The sequence below is a fragment of the Balaenoptera physalus genome (assembly GCF_965194825.1).
Source record: "Balaenoptera physalus genome assembly, chromosome: 8".
Classification (NCBI taxonomy): Eukaryota; Metazoa; Chordata; class Mammalia; order Artiodactyla; family Balaenopteridae; genus Balaenoptera; species Balaenoptera physalus.
The window spans coordinates 54,028,089-54,050,466 of record NC_138887.1 but is presented as its reverse complement, the minus strand read 5'-3'; the positions used below and the strand labels follow the sequence as shown (position 1 = coordinate 54,050,466).

The 22,378-nt window shown below is 38.3% G+C and overlaps 1 protein-coding gene across 1 annotated transcript in view; it reads left to right on the top strand.

Annotated features, from left to right (window-relative positions):
• The window catches only part of TSPAN13 (tetraspanin 13), a 31,021-nt gene extending 9,663 nt beyond the window's left edge, over nt 1–21,358 (top strand). Inside the window, exons 2-6 of the mRNA XM_082472778.1 lie at nt 9,854–10,021; nt 10,996–11,076; nt 11,945–12,058; nt 13,376–13,489; nt 20,243–21,358. Coding sequence (XP_082328904.1) covers nt 9,854–10,021; nt 10,996–11,076; nt 11,945–12,058; nt 13,376–13,489; nt 20,243–20,317 — 552 coding nt within the window. The 3' untranslated portion in view covers nt 20,318–21,358. The remainder of the gene's footprint in view (nt 1–9,853; nt 10,022–10,995; nt 11,077–11,944; nt 12,059–13,375; nt 13,490–20,242) is intronic.
• Nucleotides 21,359–22,378: the final 1,020 nt, after the last annotated feature.

Genomic DNA, 22,378 nt, shown 5'->3' with positions numbered 1-22,378 from the left:
ATCCCTAAAGCATAATGAACAAGATCATGAGCTCTTTCAGTCTGCAGTGTATTTGGAGTACCTCTTCTGTACCAGGCACTTAGCCACATGCTAGGAATATCAGGTCGACATGTGCTTTGACTGTATGGCACTCAAAGTGTAGAGGGCTCATTAGAAGAATTCAAAGTATGACTGGAGGTGGGGAATAGTGGCTAATGTGTTACCTCGAGAGGTAAGCCAGGCCCTTCACATTCTTGGATTTGTCAGCCTGGTGTTTGGACTTTATTCTGAGATTAGGAACAAAAGATAGCTGGCATGGGAATGACCTGATCTATTGGCTTTAAATTAAAGACCATCAAAGACTACCATATTAAGAATAGAGTCCAGCTGCAGGTAATAGAAACCCAGTTACTGCTGCTTCAAATAGTAAGCTCTGTTATTTTCACGTAGCAAGATGTCTAGAAGTAGGTAATCTAGAGAAGGTGCACAATGCAAGCATGTTATCAAGGTCCCAGTTATCCTGCCCTACCATCCTTGGTATGTGACTTTCTTCTTTGTCACCCAATTACATCTGCACCTCTAGGCATTAGGATTTGTTCCCTGCTGGAAGAAGGATAACGCTGTAAAATGCTTTTCCTCATAAAGCTCTGTGTGTGTGTGTGAGTGTTAGAATAGTTCTATTGGGGTATTAATGACATACAATAAGCTGCACTTATTTAAAGTATAAATTTGATAAAGTTGTGACACATATATACACCTGTGAACCCATCATTGCATTCACGACCTTGAACATATCAACCCCCAAAGTTTCCTTATCCTCCTTTGTAATCCCTCTCTCCTGCCACATAACCTTTGCTCCCAATTTGCAGGCAACCACTGACCTGCTCAGCAGTAAAATTGAGGCTAGAGTTCAATTTGGTAAGCCTGGGGAGGGTGTTTGCAGGAGGGAGATGGCCTAGGACATTTCTCTGGCTCATTGAGTCCCTTCTTGTTTGGTCCTTACAGTAAAAAGTTTCAGGTACGTCTTTTAGGCTAAAAGGGAGTGCTCATATTTTGTAAAAGCCCATTGACAAGGTGAAGGATTTAGAGTTAGTCTAGGTGGGGAAGGTGGTCACAGTGGGGAAGGTAGACAGGGTCACTGCAAGTTTGCAAGTATTAAAAATGTTACGATAAACACTTGCAAGATGAAGCTTGCATTAACCAGAATTCTTTATAAGTTATAAATGAACTTAAAAGAATGTGTTGGCGAGATAACACAAACTCTTAGAAGGATATAATTGGGAGATTCAATAGTTGGATCACCAAGTATGGCTGGATCAAGGGACTCAGAAAAGGTCAGAACTCTCTTGCTCCTTCTATCCACTTCTCAGCCCAGCTTGCCTCTGCCTAGATTCTTTTTGAGGCCAGAACTTTCCATGTGCAAGATGGCCACTGGCAGAATCAATTTTAATTGTCCTTATGGCTTGCTATACCAGAGGAACCCTTTTTTTCCTCTTTCAATATTCCTGTATGATCATATGGGACATACTAATTAACCCTGTTGGTTTATGGACCCAACCCATGAACCAATCACTGTGGGTAGGAGGATGAGCAACCGTGATTGCTGCTGGCAGTGGTTGGAGGGGGCCAGTGAGACACTATGATTACGGGTTTTATAAGAAATGTATGTGCTGGGTTGTAAAAACACCGTATGTCCCCTACAGAGATCATTTGTCCTCTGAGTAGGAATTTGAATCTTCTATTCCTAATTCTAGAATGTTCTAGCAACTCCATCATTTGAAAGGCCTACTGTAGTGGTTTAATGCTTCAACACCTACTTAAGCTAGATTGTAAAGAACATTATGCACAACATTTTTTTCTTTCTTCCGGAGTGGCATTGCGTGTTATTGATCCAAAAAGTGCATAAATACATGTTTATTAGTTTTAAATAATTTTATTTGCTAGAGTGATCTCAAAGATAAAGACTGTTCATCCTGACTAGGATTTCTTGCTCCCCTACTCCAGGCAATGCACTGTGTGCTTGTATATGAATGTCGGCATATGTGACAAATTTTCTAGGTCGGGTAAAAGAAAAATAAGCGCAAAATGAATAAGCAAGGATTTGGTAGTTAACTAATAGCAAAGTCGTATGAGTGAGGACCTTATTGTTCGTTTATACATGACTGTGCAACCAGATCTCATAGGGAGTCAGTCAAGGAGACGCTAATCAAAGCTATATCAACCTGGCTACGAAGCAAGAGCTACAGTTTCTTATGCATTATAATATTGTCTTTACTATTATATCTCGATGTTAAAAATTACTTAACTATGTTGCTAGGCACTATGATATGGTCCTACAGGAAGAAAAAAATGCACCAAACAGAAAGGTTGCCACAGTTCTGCCTCTGTCATTGGGCATGTCATTTTGCTACTCTGATTTATCACCTATAAAATGAAGGGACTCGGTTAAGGTCACTGGCCAGATAGCTTTGTGCCGCTAGTGCCCTCCTTCATCAGAATCTATGGGACTTCCCTGGCAGTCCAGTGGTTAAGAATCCGCCTTCCAATGCAGGGGATGCGGGTTCGATCCCTGGTCGGGGAACTAAGATCCCTCATGCCGCGGGGCAACTAAGCCCGCGCACCGCAACTACTGAGCCCACGAGCCTCAACTAGAGAGAAGCCAGGGCGCCGCGATGAAAGATCCCGTGCAACTAAGACCCGATGCAGCCCAAAATAAAAATAAATAAATTTTTTTTAAAAAAAGAATCTATCCATGTGCGCACTAGTAGTTTTGCCACCACCTCTTTTTTTAAGGGTTTGCTTGGGGAAGCAATACCAGTTGTAGACACTTTTATAATCTTGCCTTGGCGTGGCTTTTCATTTTAGCCTTTGTACTCTCTCTTTTAAAAGCTCTTTTTTGTATGATTCACTTTTCTTTGTTTTAAAGAGAAAACAGGAAAGGTTGGCGCTTCCTGTTCATAAAAAACATCGCTATCAACAAGTTAACAGATCCATAATTTGTTTTTATCAGCCTTCTGTCTCCCAAAGGAAGGAAACTATTTGTCACAGGTCTAAATTTACTTTCTATTACCATTGGTCTCATAAGGAAACTGTTGTTATTATTAAACAAAAAATTCACGCAGTTCCTTTGTCTACCAGGTTCTAGTGACAAGCAGGCTTTTTAATTATACAGTTAGAATTTTATTGGAATCCATAATTTTTGTATCACTCATTTGGAAGATTTCACGTAATCCCATTCTCTTCAAAATTACAAACCAACCATAACATACAATTACTACTATTCAGAAATGAATTGCTTCATTATTATCTTTAAAAGGCTCCTTCTTAGTAAAAGTTAAAGAAACACTGATAATCAGATCTAATTAGAGGCATATCATAAAACTTTAGGTGTTGTTTCTAATTTAAAAAGTTAATTATGAGTACTTGGGGATTTTTGTTACAGTGTGTTAGAGACAGCAGTCACACCCAAAAACATTTATGTTGTTTTCAATTTTGCTTTATTAAAAAAACCAAACAGGGCTTCCCTGGTGGCGCAGTGGTTAAGAATCCGCCTGCCAATGCAGGGGACACGGGTTCGAGCCCTGGTCCTGGAAGATCTCACATTCCGCGGAGCAGCTAAGCCTGTGCGCCACGACTACTGAGCCTGAGCTCTAGAGCCTGTGAGCCACAACTACTGAGCCCACGTGCCACAACTACTGAAGCCCGCGCGCCTAGAGCCCGTGCTCCGCAACAAGAGAAGCCACTGCAATGAGAAACCCGCGCACCGCAACGAAGAGTAGCCCCTGCTCACCGCAACTAGAGAAAGCCTGCGCGCAGCAACGAAGACCCAACACAGCCAAAAATAAATAAATGTTTTAAAAAAAACCCAAAAAACAAAAAAAACCAAACATATTTTGGGGGTTTATTAGAAAATTGAGTCACTTAAGTAAGTTTATGTTTGGACAGTTTCTCTGTTGTGGTAATAAATGCAAAATTTGTTTTTGATTCGACCGTTAAATCATGTTCTCTTCCACGTTACAAGTGAGAATGTGTATTTAGGAGTCGGGTACCAGAAGGAGGTGATAGGGTGGTGTCAGGATGCACACGTGAGTCTACCCAAGTGTGACAGACCTAGAGCTTCACTTTCTGTTACAAACAAGTGGAGAGTCAGTGAATTACTGCCTACTGTCTTCAGGTCTCTACCACCTTCATTTGAAAGCCTTCCTTTTTCTTAAGTGGGTGCAAATTGTAGGGGAGAATGTGGACAGTACCTGGAGATGCACAGTTGGGAATTAATGTGAAATATTTGAGAGACAAATGAGAATATCTTGATGCGAGTAGCCATGTTTGGGGAATTGTGGGAACAAAGGCTGGGTGAGGCAAGTTGGACAAATTACAGAGGAAAGCAAAGTGGAAGAATTTAGTATTGGTGTTCCAGTAAGAAAAGGGTTGTTACATTTTCAGGCTACTTGTAACTTGGAAATGCTTTATATGCACAGAAAGTAATATGGTGTACTCATGTGATCCCAACAGCCTGATTTCACAAATGCCAGTGTTTTGCTATGTCTCTTTTTAAGAGCTTCAAAGTTATAGTGCAGCTAAAGGGCCCATCTCCGTTCCCTTTCCCAATCCGCACCAAAAGTATTGTACTCACTATCCTAAAATCAACATACATCATTTCTATGCATGTTTATATATGACAATTTGATCTGGTAATCAACCACAGAGAATATATAGTGTTTTTTTTAAAAATAATTAATTAATTTATTTTCGGCTGCGTTGGGTCTTCGTTGCTGCGTGCGGGCTTTCTCTAGCTGCGGCGAGCGGGGGCTACTCTTGATTGTGGTGTGCGGGCTTCTCATTGCGGTGGCTTCCCTTGTTGCGGAGCATGGGCTCTAGTTGCACGGGCTTCAGTAGTCGTGGCTTGAGGGCTCTAGAGCACAGCCTCAGTAGTTGTGGTGCGCGGGCTTAGTTGCACCATGGCATGTAGGATCTTCCCGGACCAGGGTTCGAACCCATGTCCCCTGCATTGGCAGGTGGATTTTTAACCACTGCACCACCAGGGAAGTCCCTCAGCTAAATATTTAAATAAAATGTTAAGTCTTTTTCAATATTTTAAAGTACGAGTAGCAGGAAGGACTCAGTTACGTGGGTAACTCAGTTGCCCAAGTTCTATGGTAAGATGAGTAATACGCCTCTCCCACCAAAGGTTCACATCCTCATCCTTAGAACCTGTGAATATGTGACCTTATATAGCAAAAGGGGCTTTGAAGATGTGATTAAATTAAGCATCTTGAGATGGGCGATTATTCTGGGTTACCTGGGGGCCCTATATAATCATAAAGGTCTGTATAAGAGGGATGTAGGTGGCTTATACTTAGAGAAAGTGATGTGCTTAGAGAAGCAGGTTGCAGTCTGAGAAATTTGAAGATATAACACAGCTGCCTTTGAAGATGGAGAAAGGGGATATACTGGCCAAGGAGTGCAAGTGGCTTCTAGAGGCTAGAAAAGGCAAAGAAATAGATTCTCCCCTAGAGCTTCCAGAAGGAATGAAGTCTTACTGACACTGTTATTTTAGCTTGGAAGACCCGTGTTGGACTTCTGACCTCCAGAATTACAAGAGAGTACTTTTGTGGTGTTTTAAGCCACTAAGCTTGTGCTAATTTGTTAAAACGACAATAAGAAAGTGATACACCCTCTCAAATGTTTTTGAAGGAGAGGTGCCTAGTATCAGTGATGGGGATAGACTAAAACTATATTAGAGACACAGCAGAGCTAACTTGGTGAGGAATACTCTTGAGAGAGAGGTACATAGAAGGGTGTAGCCTTTTTCTTCCCCTACCTAGAAAAAAAAAAATCAGAGCAAAGATACTTGTGAATGTTCTAGATAATGTTTTCAATAACAGCATAAAGCCGAGTCTGGAAGCTAGAACTTCTTATAGAAGTGATAAAGTGCCCTACCCCCTTTTTAGTTATAGACATTATTTTTCAAAGGGGGAAGGATTCTCATTATTAATAAGCCTGTAAGTTGGCTAGCTGAGAGAGCAGAGAGCAGTTTTCTCCTTTTGTTGAAATGCTGCTGTTGTAAATAAAGGATTTGGTTTGCTGGGAGGGTACTGACAAGGGATACCTGAATAATTCACTCCAGCTATATGGTAAGGATTACTTTGATGATAAAATATCAGGCAGCTTTCTGTAACATGCATTCCTGACTTGTTCATCTGCAAATGCGAGGACTGTTTTGTGTGGGCTGCTTGTGACAGATTACCACAAACATGGTGCCTTAAAAACAGCAGAAAGCTATTCTAACAGTTCACGAGGCCAGAAGTTCACCATCAAGTCGTTGACAGGGTTGCACTCCCTCTGAAGGCCCTAGGGGAGAATCTGTTCCTTGCCTCCTTGCCACTTTGCCTCTTCTATCTTCTGCTGGCTGCCAGCATTCCTTGCCTTGTGGTCACATCACCCTCTGCCTCTGTCTTTATGTTGCTGTCTTCTCTCTCTGTCTCTACTCTCCCTCTGCCTCTCTCGTAAGGATACTTTTGATGACACTTAGAGGCCGCCTGATAATCCAGGATAAGCTTGTCCCTTTTAGACCCTTAATTGAGTCACATCTTTTGCCATGTGATACAGCATTCATTCTTTTGCTGTATACGGTAATATTCAGTTGGGGTCATTTTTCGGCCTACTATGTGTTCTGTTATGTTTCCTTTGCAGTCTTTGATGTGTCCTGTTTATCTGGATATTTTTGATTATTGTTCTCTACTCTGACCCACTTTGTAAAAATCTCTGACATAGCAATGATTTGTCCCATTGTAGTTTTTCATTCTCTCCTACATTGAATTCTAGAATGAAAGTCAGCAAGCTGCAGCCCATGGGCCACATCCATTCCATTGCCTATTATTGTACAGCCTGCCAACTAAGAATGGTTTTACATTTTTAAATGGTTGAAAAAAAAATCAAAGGAACATATTGTGTTCCATATGAAAATTATATGAATTTAAATTTCAGTATTTAGGGGTATCTTGTCCCTGGCTTCCATGTGTAGTGGGCACTAACCATTTGTTGATGAATATTTAACTCGTGGTAAGAATTTCATTAATGTTGTTAAGGATTTGGTATAATTCCCAAAGGATTCTTTAAACCTATGGATTAGAAGAATTTTATGTGTCATATTATTCACGCTTCTGATCTTTTTGGCCTTAAGACTCAAAGAAATATAGAGTAAATGTCCTGCCCCTGAATTTAATTAAGTTAGTAAATAGGCATCACACCCAGGACTTGAAGCTGGCAAGTGTTGGTTAATTTTATATGTCACCTTGGCTGGGTTGTGATGCCAAGATGCTTTTTCAAGCATCAGTCTAGATGTTGCTCTGAAGGTATTTTTTAATTGTGATTAACATTTATACTCAGTTGAGTTTAAGTAATCATGGGCCTCATGTACGATATGAAATATGAAAGCATTAAGAACAAAGACTGCGTTTCCTAAAGGAGAAGGAATTCTGTCTCAAGACTGCATCGCTGAAATCGTTTCAGAATTTCCAGCCTGTCATCCCGTCCTACACATTCTGGACTTGGTGGACCCCACAAGTACATCAGCCAGTTCCTTCAAATAAATCTCCTCTCTGTCTCTTAGTCTCTCTCATCCTCTCTTATCCTATTGGCTCTGTTTCTCTGGAGAACCCTGACCGATACAGCAAGTTACTCTGATGTGTTGAGACTGTGGACCATCTTCAGTGTTTGTTGAGTATGCTAAGCATTGCCCTCTCCCCTCACTGAGGTGAGGCCCCTCCAGCATTATCTTCCTCTCCTTCCTTGACACCTCCTTCAGGCTTCTGCCTTTTACACCTCGTGAAAGGAAATGTGTTATATTCGGGTATAACAAAGTCAGAAATAAGCTCACTTGTGATGGGCCCAAGGACTTTTTCTCAATCCAAGATTGTTTGAAGTTGTGAGAAGACTGTGAGTTGATAAAAATGGGACAGAAGCAAGTGGATCTGCTGAGAAGAAGCAGTTGAGAAAATGAGGAGAACTAATTTCTGGGTAGCAGTATTTGTGAGAAGTTTATCCTCTTCTCCCTCTAAAAAGAAAAACTTCCTCTGTGTACTAGTTCAATGGAGAACATCAAGTCCATATAACTCCGTAACTTGTTCCTATCATGCTACAGATAGTTGCTTTCATTCTCAAGTTTTGCTGCTTTACAATAAATGGATAAAAATACAAATAGCTGCTGTATTTGTCCATATTTAGCCATTTTACTTGTATGTCTATACATATAAGAAGTTTTACATACCAAGGCATTTAAAAATTGTGTCTGATAAACAATGACTACACTTATAAAAAATTATACATTTGAGTAAAGAACCATTTGAGTGAGTGATGATTTATTTTGTATCTCAAAACAAAGTTTATTAGGCCTTGGAGTGGTGCTAGAAAGTTTATTTTACATACTTTGATTCCTCCCAACAAGGTATTAAGCTGTCAGCTTGCTCCAGGAAATGGTTGACTCTCGATTGACTTGAAGATACTGTCTCTTTCCTGTTCCACCCTCCACCCCGGCCCCCGCCCCCCATACCTATTTAAGCTGTATCTTCTATCAGTTGATTATAATCTTTATATGGCATGCTATTTAAGTGTTATTTTAAAGAAGTAACTGTAACTTTGAGTTTTACAGGTAATGACTGATTGAGGCATGTGTTTTACCTCTTACACTTGATTTTGTTTTATAAGAATATAAATTAAATGATTGGGATGTAAAATAATTTCTTCTTGCTCAGAATGCCATTTTTGCCCTAAGTAGCTAAAATCTCTTATACTCTTTTCATCCTAAAAGTTTTAATAGTCTCTCTCTATATTTGAATTCTCACAGAGTAGCCAATGATATCTAAAGCAATTCATTTCATCAACAATATTGTGAGATATTTTGACTGTTCCAAAGGCGAGGTTCTGGGGATAAAGAGAAGTGAAAAGATGGGGTCTCTAAGTTGCTCAGAGACTCCTAGGAGAGACAGGCTTGGAAACAGAATGCTAATGTGTTGAAGGGAACAGTGGAACCATATTTGAAGAACAGAGATTGCTCAGAGAATGGAGAGATGAATTTAGTTTGTTGGGGACTAGGAAGGTACCACAGAGAAGGTTACAGTCTGGGGCTTTGAAGGAAAGATAAGTGATTTCCACGTGAAGAAACCAGTATGTCGGACTGAGATGTGTTGGTGTCTAAAAGTTTTACATACGCTATTATTTCAAAAGCTTAAGTAGAAATCGTTTAGGTTTCGTAAGCCAGATGGCCTCTGAGGCTCCATAATAATTTTATAGATTATTGTTTGTTTTTTAAAAGCATGGCCACGGATTAATATAACTTGTTAAGACAATACTATCTGTGAGATCGTGTGTGTATTCTAGTATTGAGTGTTAGCAATCATTTGTAAGATACTAAGTAGGTGCCTGAAAAATGTTCTTTTTTTTTAAAGTTTCTTTAATTAATTAATTAATTTATATTTATTTTTGGCTGTGTTGGGTCTTCGTTTCTGCGCGAGGGCTTTCTCCAGTTGCAGCGAGCGGGGGCCACTCTTCATCGCGGTGCGCGGGCCTCTCTCTGTCGCGGCCTCTCTTGTTGCGGAGCACAGGCTCCAGACGCGCAGGCTCAGTAGTTGTGGCTCACGGGCCCAGTTGCTCCGCGGCATGTGGGATCTACCCAGACCAGGGCTCGAACCTGCGTCCCCTGCATTGGCAGGCAGATTCCCAAGCACTGCGCCACCAGGGAAGCCCTGAAAAATGTTCTTGATATTAATACATAAATTGACGCTTTTCCCTTCTTTCTTCTCCCTCCCCCTCCCTCCGCCCCTCCCCCTCCCTCCGCCCCTCCCCCCATCACTGCCCTTTGTGGTTGTTTTTGCAGTTGGTTAGTCTGCTGCTAATTGGAATTGCAGCGTGGGGCATCGGCTTCGGGCTGATTTCCAGTCTCCGGGTGGTCGGTGTGGTCATCGCAGTGGGCATCTTCTTGTTCCTGATTGCATTAGTGGGGCTGATCGGAGCCGTGAAACACCATCAGGTGTTGCTTTTTTTTGTATCCTTTTTTACAGGTGGGATTTATACCCCGCTTGGGTTTGCTCTTATCTTATTGATTACTCCTGTGATAACTACAACTAATTTAAAATTACCGTAAGGAAATTAATTGCCAGACAGCAGCTCCTGGCAAGCATTATGTGTATTTGTCCAGCCAACATTAGGAACATTTCTTAGGGTTAAGTTATTGTATGTTTACATATTCTCTCTCCTTTTCACATCATGACGAATGTATTCTGCAAGTTCAGTATCATCCTATGTATGTGTTGCAAATTCAGAGTTACATTGAACTGATTCAGTGACTTCTAGGTCCTTTCCAAGTCATTAATATTTGGTTGAGAATTTCACAATGATTTTTTTTTAAGAGTTGATATTAAGAAAGCTTACATACATTTATCTCTACTTATTTCCTGTTTTATCTATGTAAGAATTTTTATTTTAATCTAAATGAAATTATAATAGATCAGCTTTTATTTATTTTTAATCATTTATTGAAGTATAGTTGATTTACAATGTTGTGTTTAATTTCTGCTGTATAGCAAAGTGACTCAGTTATACATATATATTCTTTTCATATTCTTTGCTATTATGGTTTATCACAGGCTATTGAATATAGTTCCCTGTGCTATACAGTAGGATCTTGTTGTTTATCCATCCTATGTATAAGAGTTTGCATCTGCTAATCCCAAACTCCCAATCCATCCCTCCCCACTCCCCTCCCCCTTGGCAACCACAAGTCTTTTCTCTATAATAGATCAGCATTTAAATAATTATTGTTGTTAGTATTTTTCTATATAATTATATCTACAGTGTATCATCAAAATAAAAATTACGTGTATTCTTCTTGCACTTTCTCTAAGTGCCATTTGTTCTGTTTTCTGGGTGACCTCCTTCTAGTGAGTTGTGAAGTTGGCAGTACCTCTGTTTTATGTTATTTTAAGAATTTCCAGAAATAGCCTTAACTTTGATTCTCAGTACATGATTATTCTCTTACTTGTATTTATTGTCCAGTTTTCCGTATCATGTGCTTGCTTAGCCCTGAACCAGGAGCAACAGGTAAGCAAAGACTTTTTTTCTTTCTACTTTATTATACCACATAGTACATGTAGGAAGAAAGGGGGAGGAATGATTGGAATATAATATAATTTCTTCCTGTTCAGAATGCCATTTCGCTCTACATAGCTGAAGTCTTTTGTTCCTCATTGCCTTAGTGGGGCTGCTTAGAGCCCTAAAACACCACGTGTTGCTATTTTCTGCATCCTTGAAGTAGGATTTTGCCCTCACTGGGTAAAAAGTGCTCCTGCTAATGGATGTTCACCCAGTCTTTCCCTACTATTATGCAATGAAACATTTGCTCCAGAATGTTTGTGGTTTCATTCTGGCAATTATTCTCTTCAAACTCTAATTTGTTTGAAGAATATGGGTCTCTCTTTTGGGGCAATGGAAAATTTGTCTTGCTACACTCTGAAAACTAGGCCTTTGACCTAAGTGCTTCTTTTAAATCACATGTGAACGTGAAGACTTTTTATTCTTGGGATAGAAATCATGCCTTCTTTTTGTTGCAGATTGAAGTGTAACCCTTTGAAAAGTTTTGATGCTCTTATAAAGAGTATTATATTAGGTGCACTCAGTTTTAAGAGTTGCAGGCTCCAGCTGTATACATTTTATGCAGGGATGACACTTTTTTTTTTTTTAAGATTTTTTTTTTGATGTGGACCATTTTTCAAGTCTTTATTGAATTTGTTAAAATATTGCTTCTGTTTTATGTTTTGTTTTTTTGGCCACGAGGCATGTGGGATCTTAGCTCCCCGACCAGGGATTGAACCTGCACCCCCTGCCTTGGAAGGCGAAGTCTTAACCACTGGACCACCAGGGAAGTCCCAGGGATGACACATTTTAATGTACGTTTAAATGCGTTTTCTAGGGTCAGCTTTTGGAAGTTGGTTGGAACAATACAGCAAGTGCTCGAAATGACATCCAGAGAAATTTAAACTGCTGTGGGTTCCGAAGCTTTAGCCCAAATGACACCTGTCTGGCTGTAAGTACAAAGTATACAATGTTTTTTGGAGATGTATTGCATACAGATGAATAATGGTTAACATGGCAGAAGTGGACTTTCTGATGGTGAATTGTACTTTTAAAGTGTTTTTTATATACCAGCATTACATCCCGTGTACACTATTGTATCAATTGTCTGTTCTCAAATATCCATCCTGAGGATACTGAATATTCCAGGGCCCAGCCAGGCACGGATGCTTTTGGTTCTTTGCCCCTAATTCCTTCGCAGTCAAATCCTCCTAGAACAAGTTGTGAAAGAGAAATAACAGCAGATCAGCAAGTAAATGTCTTGGTTTGGAAGCCTATCAGGGTGGTAGGAGGAGAGTGGTCTGTACTAAATTGGGCTTCTCAACCAGCTAAACATCCCCAGCGTGGAGGACACAAGGAACCACTCTCTTTCCTCTCTCCCTTCTTCCTCATCACAACTTCATGCCCTTTCTCTCTGGGAGCTGAGCTAGCGATAGATCAATTAGAGCCATCCTGTTGCCCCAGGCCAGACCACTGACCTCCCAAGTCCAACCCAGTCCCATATGGCGATTGACTTGGAGCTTGGAGCTTGGCTCTCCTGGGAAGTTTACATGTGTTTATATTCTGGGGAAACTCCTGTTACCCCCTCGCTGAGCCCTGAGCTGGACATCCCCGCGTTGTGTCCTCTTTTGTGGGTTATTAGTTTTCTATTGCCATATAATACATTATCACAATTTTAGTGGTTAAAACAACACCCGTTTATTGTCTTAGTTTCCCTAAGTCAGGAGCCTGCGTATAGCTTAGCTAGGTCCTCTGCTCATCAGGATCTCACCAGAATGAAGTCAAGGTATTGGCCAGGGCTACAATCTCATCTCAGGTTTGGGGTCTTCTACCAAGCTATTGTTGGTCGAATTCAGCTTCCGGTGGTTGTAGGACTGAAGTCCCATTTTCTTTCTGGTGTCTCTAAGTTCCTAGATGCTGGTCAGCTCTTAACTCTACAGACATCTCACAACATGGCACCAAAGTCAGCGTGAGAATCTCTTCATTTTATTAAGACAGTGTCTTATGTAGTGCAACATAAACATGGGAGTGAAAATCCATCCTATACACGAATCCCATCCACTCTCAAGGGGTGGTTATTCAGGGCATGTACCCTGGGGGTGGGAATCTTAGGAGCCATCTTACGATTTTGGACCCTACTAAAGAACCACGGCTCCAAGATGGATATGATATTCCAGACAGTCATTTTTATGTGGGTGTTTTTTTTTTTTTAATCTGCTCATTATAAATGTACTTTGAAATAAAAGTTCTTTTTTGAAAATTGATACAGAGCTGTGTGAAAAGCAGCCACCAGTGCTCACCCTGTGCTCCGATAATAGGAAAATATGCAGGAGAAGTTTTGAGATTTGTTGGCGGCATTGGCCTCTTCTTCAGTTTTACAGAGGTATGTACAAATAACTCAGTATCTTCCGTTCTTTGTCATAGAGATTCCTGTTTTATAGGGCAAGAGGGCGTGGCATTTTACCTTAGCATGGCACTTAACTTTTGGAATGTATCAATGGATGTTTTCACTGGGAACTAGTACTGTAATGGGTGGAGCTGTGGCTTGAAATCAGAAGATCTCACAGATCTAGCATTAAGTTTATACAGGGTGAGGTGCTTGATCATTAATTATGTAAAATTAAATGAAGAGATTAGACCGGGTTATCTTTTGAGTCTCTTCTATTTCTAGAGTTGTATGATAAATTATAATTTTAGATATAATTTTGGAATAGGTAGGACATTCACATTGTTTAATATATATATATTAATGTGTAATATACACACATTTATATATAGGTATGCTTTGAAAAGTTGCCTTCCAACCCTATCCCCACTCCCCTTTGTTCCTAGCCTTCTAAAACCTGTAGGTAATCATTGTTATTAATTTCTTACCTATATAACATATATCTATGTTATAGTAATATATTTACTATATTAATACATTTATATATATGTCTAAGTAAAACCACACACATATTATTTTGATAATTTTTGAGGAATGCTAATTCCTCATTGTCTTTATTAAACACTCAATAACTCTGGACATTTTTGATGCATCTGAATTGGCAATATGTATTTAAATTAAAACTTTTTTCTTTAACTCATCAATTCTACTTGCAGTGCTTTATTTCATGGAGATAATTGTATAACTATGTAAAATGAATACACAAGAATGTTTATTGTTTATAACAGCAAACCTTTGGGCCAGCTCATGTTTGTCTAGTGAATAATGAGCTGGTGAAATTAGAGTTTATTAGACAAGAGCAAATAGTTAAAAAATGCACTCTCTGGGTTGGAAACCTAGTTTTCCTGCTTTATTAACTGTGTGACCTTGGGCAAGTTCCTTAATCTTTCTGTGCTGCTGTTTCTTCGGCTTTGCAAACAGGCGTGATAATGGAAAGCCCCTATTTCACGAAGTTGTTTTGATGCTTAAAGGAGTTAGTATATGTAAAAACTTGTAATATATAGAAAAATGCCTGACATACGGCAAGTGCTGTGTGTGTTAGCTGTCATTTTGTAGACATGAGTAAATTATTGATGTACAAGTCCCCATATTATACCCCCTTAAAAAATGATGATGGGACCCCTGTGATGGTTGTGTTAATTGCCCATATCACACTCCTGTTTTAAACAAATAATAGCATGTGTAGAATAATGCTATTAAGTAAGATTGTGCATATAACTGTGGAAATATATGGTAGGCTATTGTAAGAATGAGCATTTATCTTTAAAAGGAAATCAGAAAAATCTTGTGTTTTTTATATTTGAAGTTTACTCTGTCATTTAATTTCTTGGACATTTGATTTCCCCATCAGTATGTCCCTATAATAAGTAATTTCATGGTCAACTTCCTTGTATATATATTTTTGATCTATATTCCCTAGTTTTTCTTTAGAGTACACCTCCAGAAGTAAAATATGACACATTCAGTATATGGGCATTTTAAAAGAGTTTGATAAATATTGCCAAATTGCCTTTTGGGGGAGATTCTACCAACTTTTGATTCAAGCACTAATTCTCGATATTTTTATCTTATAAAATATTTGCCAATTTGGTAGGTAAAAATAGTATTACAGTTCTGTTTGCTCTTTTGGAAATGTGACTAGTGAATTTGAAAATATTCATGTATTCATGTGTTTTTGGACCACTGGTATTACTTCTTTTGTGAATTGCCCACCTACTGTCTGTCCTGATCAAGGACCTTTGGATCGCCTGTAACTCAGTCTATGCAAAAAAGGGGAATTTTGTAGAAGAATAGGAGAGCGGGCCTCAGGGCCTAGAAGGTGTTTAGAAAAGAGGCCTCAAGGCTGGGGCTCACTGGGTGCTCTTAGAAACCCAGGTGCCCCAGAAAGTTGCCCACTCTCCTTTTATTTCCTCCGTTCCCTTCCTGGCTCCCTCCTCCTCTCATCACTCACTCTACTTGACTTCTTTGTCCTGCTTTCAATTTCTTTTGCATTTACTTAACTTTTTCATGATTTTTAAATAAAATTTATAGGTTTTACTTTTTATGTGGTTCAGTTTATTGCTTTTTGCCTATATGGTTTATCCAGTTGATTTTTATGTTTAGAAGCCCCTTTCTCATTTTGATTATATATGTTAAAAATGATTAAAGAAGGCAGTTTAGGTGATACAAACAAATTTTAACACTTCATGGACAGTCTCCTTTCAGAGAACTGCAAAATAAGGCTGAAGGCAAGGAGCTTTTATAGGATAAAGAATAAGGAAGGGAATAATAGAAAATATCTGATTGGCTGGGGCCACATAGTCAGTCTTGTTTGGGGTGAGAAGGCCCAGAATTGGCTTGGCCTTTGGGGATTGGCTGACTGAATATATTGCACTTCCGGTCAAGAGGAGCATTTACAGGGACACAAAGTTTACCCAAGTTTCGGTTTGCTGATGTGGCACCCTGGATAAGAGCAGCTTCATCTTGGGCCTAGAAATTTACTTCTCTCTGTATAATTAAATATAAAAATACAAAAAAATATATTTTTTGTTTTATTGAGGTATAATTGACAAATAAAATTGTAAGATATTTAAAGTGTATATCATGATGATTTGATATACGTATACATTGTGAAAGGATTCCCCCTATCAAGTGCATTAACACATCCATCACCTCACATATTTACCTTTTTTTTTTGGGTGAAAACATTTAAGTTCTACTCTCTTAGCAAGAGAGTAGATTGTACAATACAATACAGTATTCTGTACAATACAATTGTACAATACAATTGTACAATACAGTGTTTTCACTGTAGTCACCATGTTGCACATTAGATCTTCTCATTTTGATTGTGTGTGTGTGACATGTATTGAATTTGTGTATATAATGTATACATTACATATATATGTATAAAATGTATGATTAAGATAACATATTATATATACATAGATGTTTGTGTATATTGTATATTCTAATTCAGTTTCTTTTTCTCCCTTTGAGAATGAAAAATCCATACCTGGCTGTTATTATCAAACTGGAGATAAAGACCAAACTTAGTATTCACTTTTTTTTTTTGGCCTCACCACATTTGCGGGATCTTAGTTCCCCAACCAGGGATTGAACCTGGGCCCCCTGCAGTGGAAGCTTGGAGTCCTAACCACTGGAATTCCTCCCAGGAATTCTCATTAGTATTCACTTTTCAAAAGAAGTTTTCCCTGACATCCCTTCCTACTCTAAGCATATTTTCACTTCACTTTTTCTCAGGAAGGAGCCATCTTACTTCTGGGCTGGTCATGGCATTGATTCAAGAAAATTCATATACCGTTTGAAAGCATTCCTGTGCATTTTTCCTTTCTTTCCTTTAAAATAAAACATGGATATAAAAGTAAAAAAATTTTGTCATAAAAATTTAAAAATATAGATGGGAAAAAACCAGAATGAGCAATCTCCATACACTCCATTAGCCAGAGTCAGTAATGATCAGAATTTCACCACATGGTTTCTTTTTTATATCTGGGATTTATTTTGAGAATTTAGTGCTTTTGAGCAGCTCCATTTTCTTCTCATCGGATCACCCTGCCTTCAGCTATGCATATATTATTTTAAAAGGAGGTTATTTATTTATTTTTAGAGCAGTTTTAATTTCACAGCCAAATTGAGAGGAAGGTCCAGAGATTTCCAGTATCTCCCTGCACCCACACAAGCAGAGCCTCCGCACTGTCACCATGACTCACCGGATGGTGCATTTGTCACAACTGATGAAACTGCATTGGCACATAATAACACACAAAGCCCATAACCTACATTAGGGTTCACTTTTGGTGTTGCACAGTCTATGAGTTTGGACAAATATCTCCATCATTATGGTATCACACAGAGTATGTTCACTACCCTAAAAATGCTCTCTGTGCCCTGCCTATTCATCCCTCCCAGCCCCCGCTGTCTTCTAAAATATTAATTATTGAAGAATATAAACTCATGGGTCTTAGATTTCTAAGGTGTTCTTTCATGGAGTCCTGCTCTGAATTTATACACCATGTCCTTTTGAAACCTAGCTAGAGATTTTAACAGTAATTTATCCAACCTGATATTTTTTGGATTGTGACTATTTTATAGGCTCTCTCACTTTTAAAATTTTTATTTTATTCAATATTTCACAGAATCAGCGATTCTCAGAGTTTGAAGGGATGAGACTAACTAGCTGATGATTTCCTGTCATAGATGAAATAGAAAGATTTCATTTGAACTATTTGTAATACATGAAAATAAATATAAACCATCAAAGAAACATTGATTTAGAATCCCCCAAAAAAGTTATAACAATTAGTACATGTGCTTTGTAGAAAATTTAGAAAATACAGACAATTATGAAGCTGAAAGAGTAAATGTATCTACTAACTAAAATTACCTCCTCAGAAATCATCATTAATATTTTGTCATATTACCTTCTGCCTTTCTATATTTAATAAATATAAAAATAAATAACAAAGGACATGCTTTTTGCACACTCTGTGTAGACATTTCATAGAACTGTACTCTGGTGACCTCTTGCATCCTGGGTGTAGGTTCTAGAGTCAGCAGAGTTTATGATCGGGTCAAAGTTACCCTTGAAAATCTTTAAATCATGAGCACCTTTGTAAGCTAAAAATCCAGTAATTATCTGACTTTGATCTTTTTGCATTTTGGGCATGACCTTTTCATGCTCTCTCTGGGTGTGAGGAGATAGTGGTCCAGCAATGGGGCACAAGAAGGGATTGTTTCATTTTATCACAGCTTAATTGGAGGAATTTTGGTAAAATGTGACTCCAGATTATGAGTATTTTATTTACCCGATGGCTTTGTTTCCCCTAAGAACTGTAACTTACACCATCGGCATGTATTCTGGGGTGATTATAAAAATATTTAACAAACTCAGAAATTCTAACTAGAAGTTCCCTGTGTGCCGGTATTTCTGAGGCAGGGTCAGGGAAATGATGCTCGGGCAGGATGAGAGGTGTCAGAGAAGTAGCTGCTTGATAACAGGTGTGTAAGTATTTCAGTACTGTAATAACAAGCATGGCTGAAATGGCAGGTGGAATGTTGTTAGCTTGAGAATGGCCTGTAACACATCAGATTCTCATATAAAACAACACACGTAATTAAGAGCTTGGACCCAAGATTTGAATCCTGGTTCTGGCACTCATGACCTGTGTAACTATTATCCAGTTATTTAACCTCTCGATGCCTCAGTTCCCTCACTGGTAAAATGAGGATAATGACAGTTCCTATCATATAGGGTTTTTGGTCAAATTATATGAATTTGTGAAATGTGAAGAACAGAGCCAGTCACAAAGTACTTGTCATAGGTTTAAGTAAATTCCTTCTCCCCAACCCCCGTCATACAGACACCAAACCAGACTTTCCACTTCCCTAAATTAGACTTATGTTTCCTTGATTCAACACAAAGCATAGTTCCATCAGCCCTTACATGTTGTAATAAACATTGCCAATCATGAGTTTTATAGTAACTCAGAAATTATTATCGTGGTAAATGGAGAAAATTTTAGATTTACCACAATTCTCTACACGTAGTTTCAAGAGCTAATGAGTAGTCAAGTGAAGTCAAGTGAACAAAATTTAGATTAAAAGTTGGCACAGGTCTGAAATGGGAAATATAATTTGAAATTCATTTTGTTCCATTAAAATCTTGCATCTTTTTCAGTCTAAGAATTTTTGATTATTTTAAATAAATCAACTTTGAGGTAGCAGAACCAGAATGAACACATTTCTTAATTTAAAAAAAGGCAGGTTATATTGGTTAACTCGTTAGTGAACGTGGTATGAGAAATGGCACGATAACTACTTATTACTTTTCTAAAAGTATACGTCCCCCTCCCTTGGAGAGGTAGGAATTATCACATTTTTTATGATCTGTGTTGGAAAATGTATTTATTGTAGGATTTTTGTTATTGCTTAATTTTTGCCAAACTCTGTTTCTGAATTAGCAAAATATATGATGTTTTAGCTATTAAGACAATTCAGTATTAATAGCTAACTTGTATCACTTTCCTATTGCCGCTCTAACAAGCAATCACAAATGTAGTAGCTTAAAGCAACACACATTTATCTTCTTATACTTCTGGAGGTCAGAAGCTTAAAATGGAGACTCATTCTGGAGGATCTAGGGGAAACCTGTTTGCTTGCCTAGCTTCTAGAGGCTGCCTGCACCCCTTGGCTCGACTTTGGCTTGACTTTTCTTCATCTTCAAAGCCAGCAGTGTTGCATCTTCTCTCTCTGAATCTGCTTCCCAGTGCTTCTGTCATGACATCACCTTTTGGCTGTATCTCTGATTTTTGTCCTTCCCGCTTCCCTCTTTTAAGGACCCCTGTGATTACGTCACAGAGCCCACCCAGATAATCTCCCTGTCTCACGAGCTTTAACTCAGTCATGTCTGCAATGTCCTTGTTACCACGTAAGGTTGCATATTTGCAGATTCTGGGAATTATGGTGTGGACAACCTTGGAGGACTATTATTCAGCCTACCACAATGTTCATATTAATTTTTCTTAGGATCTCTAATTTGGGTTACGTACTACATTTTAAAAAGAAATCTCTTCCTCTTTGAACAAATAATACAAAGTGCTTCAGAGGTTCCAGATTATTTTGCTGATCAACTAAATAAATACACACAACTGTTACTTTCTCTTTCTTCTTTTCTTTCTTCCATTCCAGATCCTGGGTGTTTGGCTGACCTACAGATACAGGAACCAGAAAGATCCTCGTGCTAATCCTAGTGCGTTCCTTTGATGAGAAAACAAGAAAAATCTTTCATATTCTGATCTTGTACATTTCCTCTAACTTTAAGTTAAGCTAATTTGCCTGTTTAAGGAAACAGTATATGAAAAATTGCATAATTGACAGTGGAATTATATATTTTTATGTTTCTCTGAATGTTTTTCTTTTTCCATTGCTGAAAAAATCTGAAACTTGTGGTCTCCTCTGAATCTCAGTGGTACCTTGTAATCTACTGTTTTTCACAGTGTCGGCACTGTCCACTGTGGCCTTTCTTAGCGTTTTTACCTGCAGAAAAACTTTGTATGGCACTATTGTGTTGATCATATTGTGAATCTAAATGTACATCTCACTGGAATAATTAATTGTATGTGGCACTGTGCTGTGTAGATAGTTCCCACTGGAAAAAAGAGTTGAAGTTTATTAAAGCCAGAAAGTATGAGATTCTATTCTGTTAAGTTCAATAAGGGAAATCTAAATTCCCCAATTTTTTTTGTCCTTTTAGGAAAGATGTTGTGGTGAAAATTGTTAACATAAAAGTGAAAATTTAGTTCTAGTAGTCTTTCTGATTACACTAATGTACTCTAGAAATAGCTAGGTCTTTAGGAAAGTGTGGTTTAGTTTTTGATATTTACAGGTAAGTGCACAGGAGAAATGGTTTCATGAATGTTCTAATGTGTAACATTTGCCTTCAGCCTTCAAAATGAAATGAGTTTGAGAAATTCAGAAATTATATCTATATAATCTTGATATTCTTTTATAATAATTTGAAGTCCAAAAGACTGCCTTTTTAATCAAGTTACTATTAATGCATTGGCCCATATAGCAAAAAGATATTTGACTATCTTACAAATTCTAAATACCTTTTCCGTGAAATTTCTCAGTATTGTCTCAGCAACTCGTCAAATCCAAGCTATTTGAGTGTGATCTCCCATAATTTGGAATTTAAATAGTATTGTGGTTCTGTATATTATGTTAAAAAATTAAGTATGGAAACCTTTCTTCGTCTATGAATGTTTGAATTAAAAGAAAATAATGGAAGGATTGATAAATGAATTAAGTGAAGTGGAATTCTTCTCTTTTTTGCTTCGGGTTCCCTTTGACTGACCTAGAGCTGAGTGTATAATCCAACCGTGGAATTAACTTCCAGCACCAGTAGTCATCCCAAAATCTTTTCTTGAAATGTTTCAGTGTCTAATATTTTCTCCATAGCGAAAATTGTTTTTTAAAAGAGAAGTCGCTCATTTTGGGGGGAAAAATATGTACGTTCTTTCCTGTTACTGAAAATTACTAATTTCCTGTCTTATATTTTATGTAGTATATGGTATTTCATTAGTAATTGTTTCGATGGCTTTTAGACCAAGAAAGAGGATAAATGGTTAATCTGTAGAATTTTAGAGCATTTTGAGGGTGGGTCACTTACATGCCTCTGGAAGACTTGCTCATCTTTCAAGAAAACTAAATTCCCTTGCTGTTGTAGGGGAAGAAAAATAATTTTTTCTCTGTTCTTCTGAGTTCTTGGCTGAGACCCCGTGTAGTAAATGACAGATAGCAAGAGAAACAACAGAAATTTATTAACATGTATACCTCATGTATACATAGGAAATATCCAGAAAAACTGATTAACTCCTCGAGATGGCTCAAGCCATCATCTTACATACCGTCTTCAGCTAAAGGCAAAAGAAAGGTGTGTTTGTATGGGAGGGGGGCTATCAGGAAGCCAGTTATGGGAGGTTACTAGGAAAGACACAGTAAATAAGGATAAGGTTTGTTCGCAGTTTTAAGCCAGTGCCATTGATAAAAGACTTTCTTGTGATTTGGAATTATCCTTTTCTTCCTGGTACAGAGAAGGAGACACCTTTACAAATGGAGATTTAAGTGTAAATTTACCTAACAGAAGAGTAAATTTCTACTCTGTTTTCAGAGCTTCTCCTGTCTGTTGTATCTCAAAAGTAATCAACTCAAACTAATCTTAATGTCGAAGAGGCATATTGTGGGGTGGCGGGCGTATTCTGCTCTCCTTCAATTTCATATCGAGCTCTGGGTGACCCTAAAAATGTTGCCACTTGTACCATA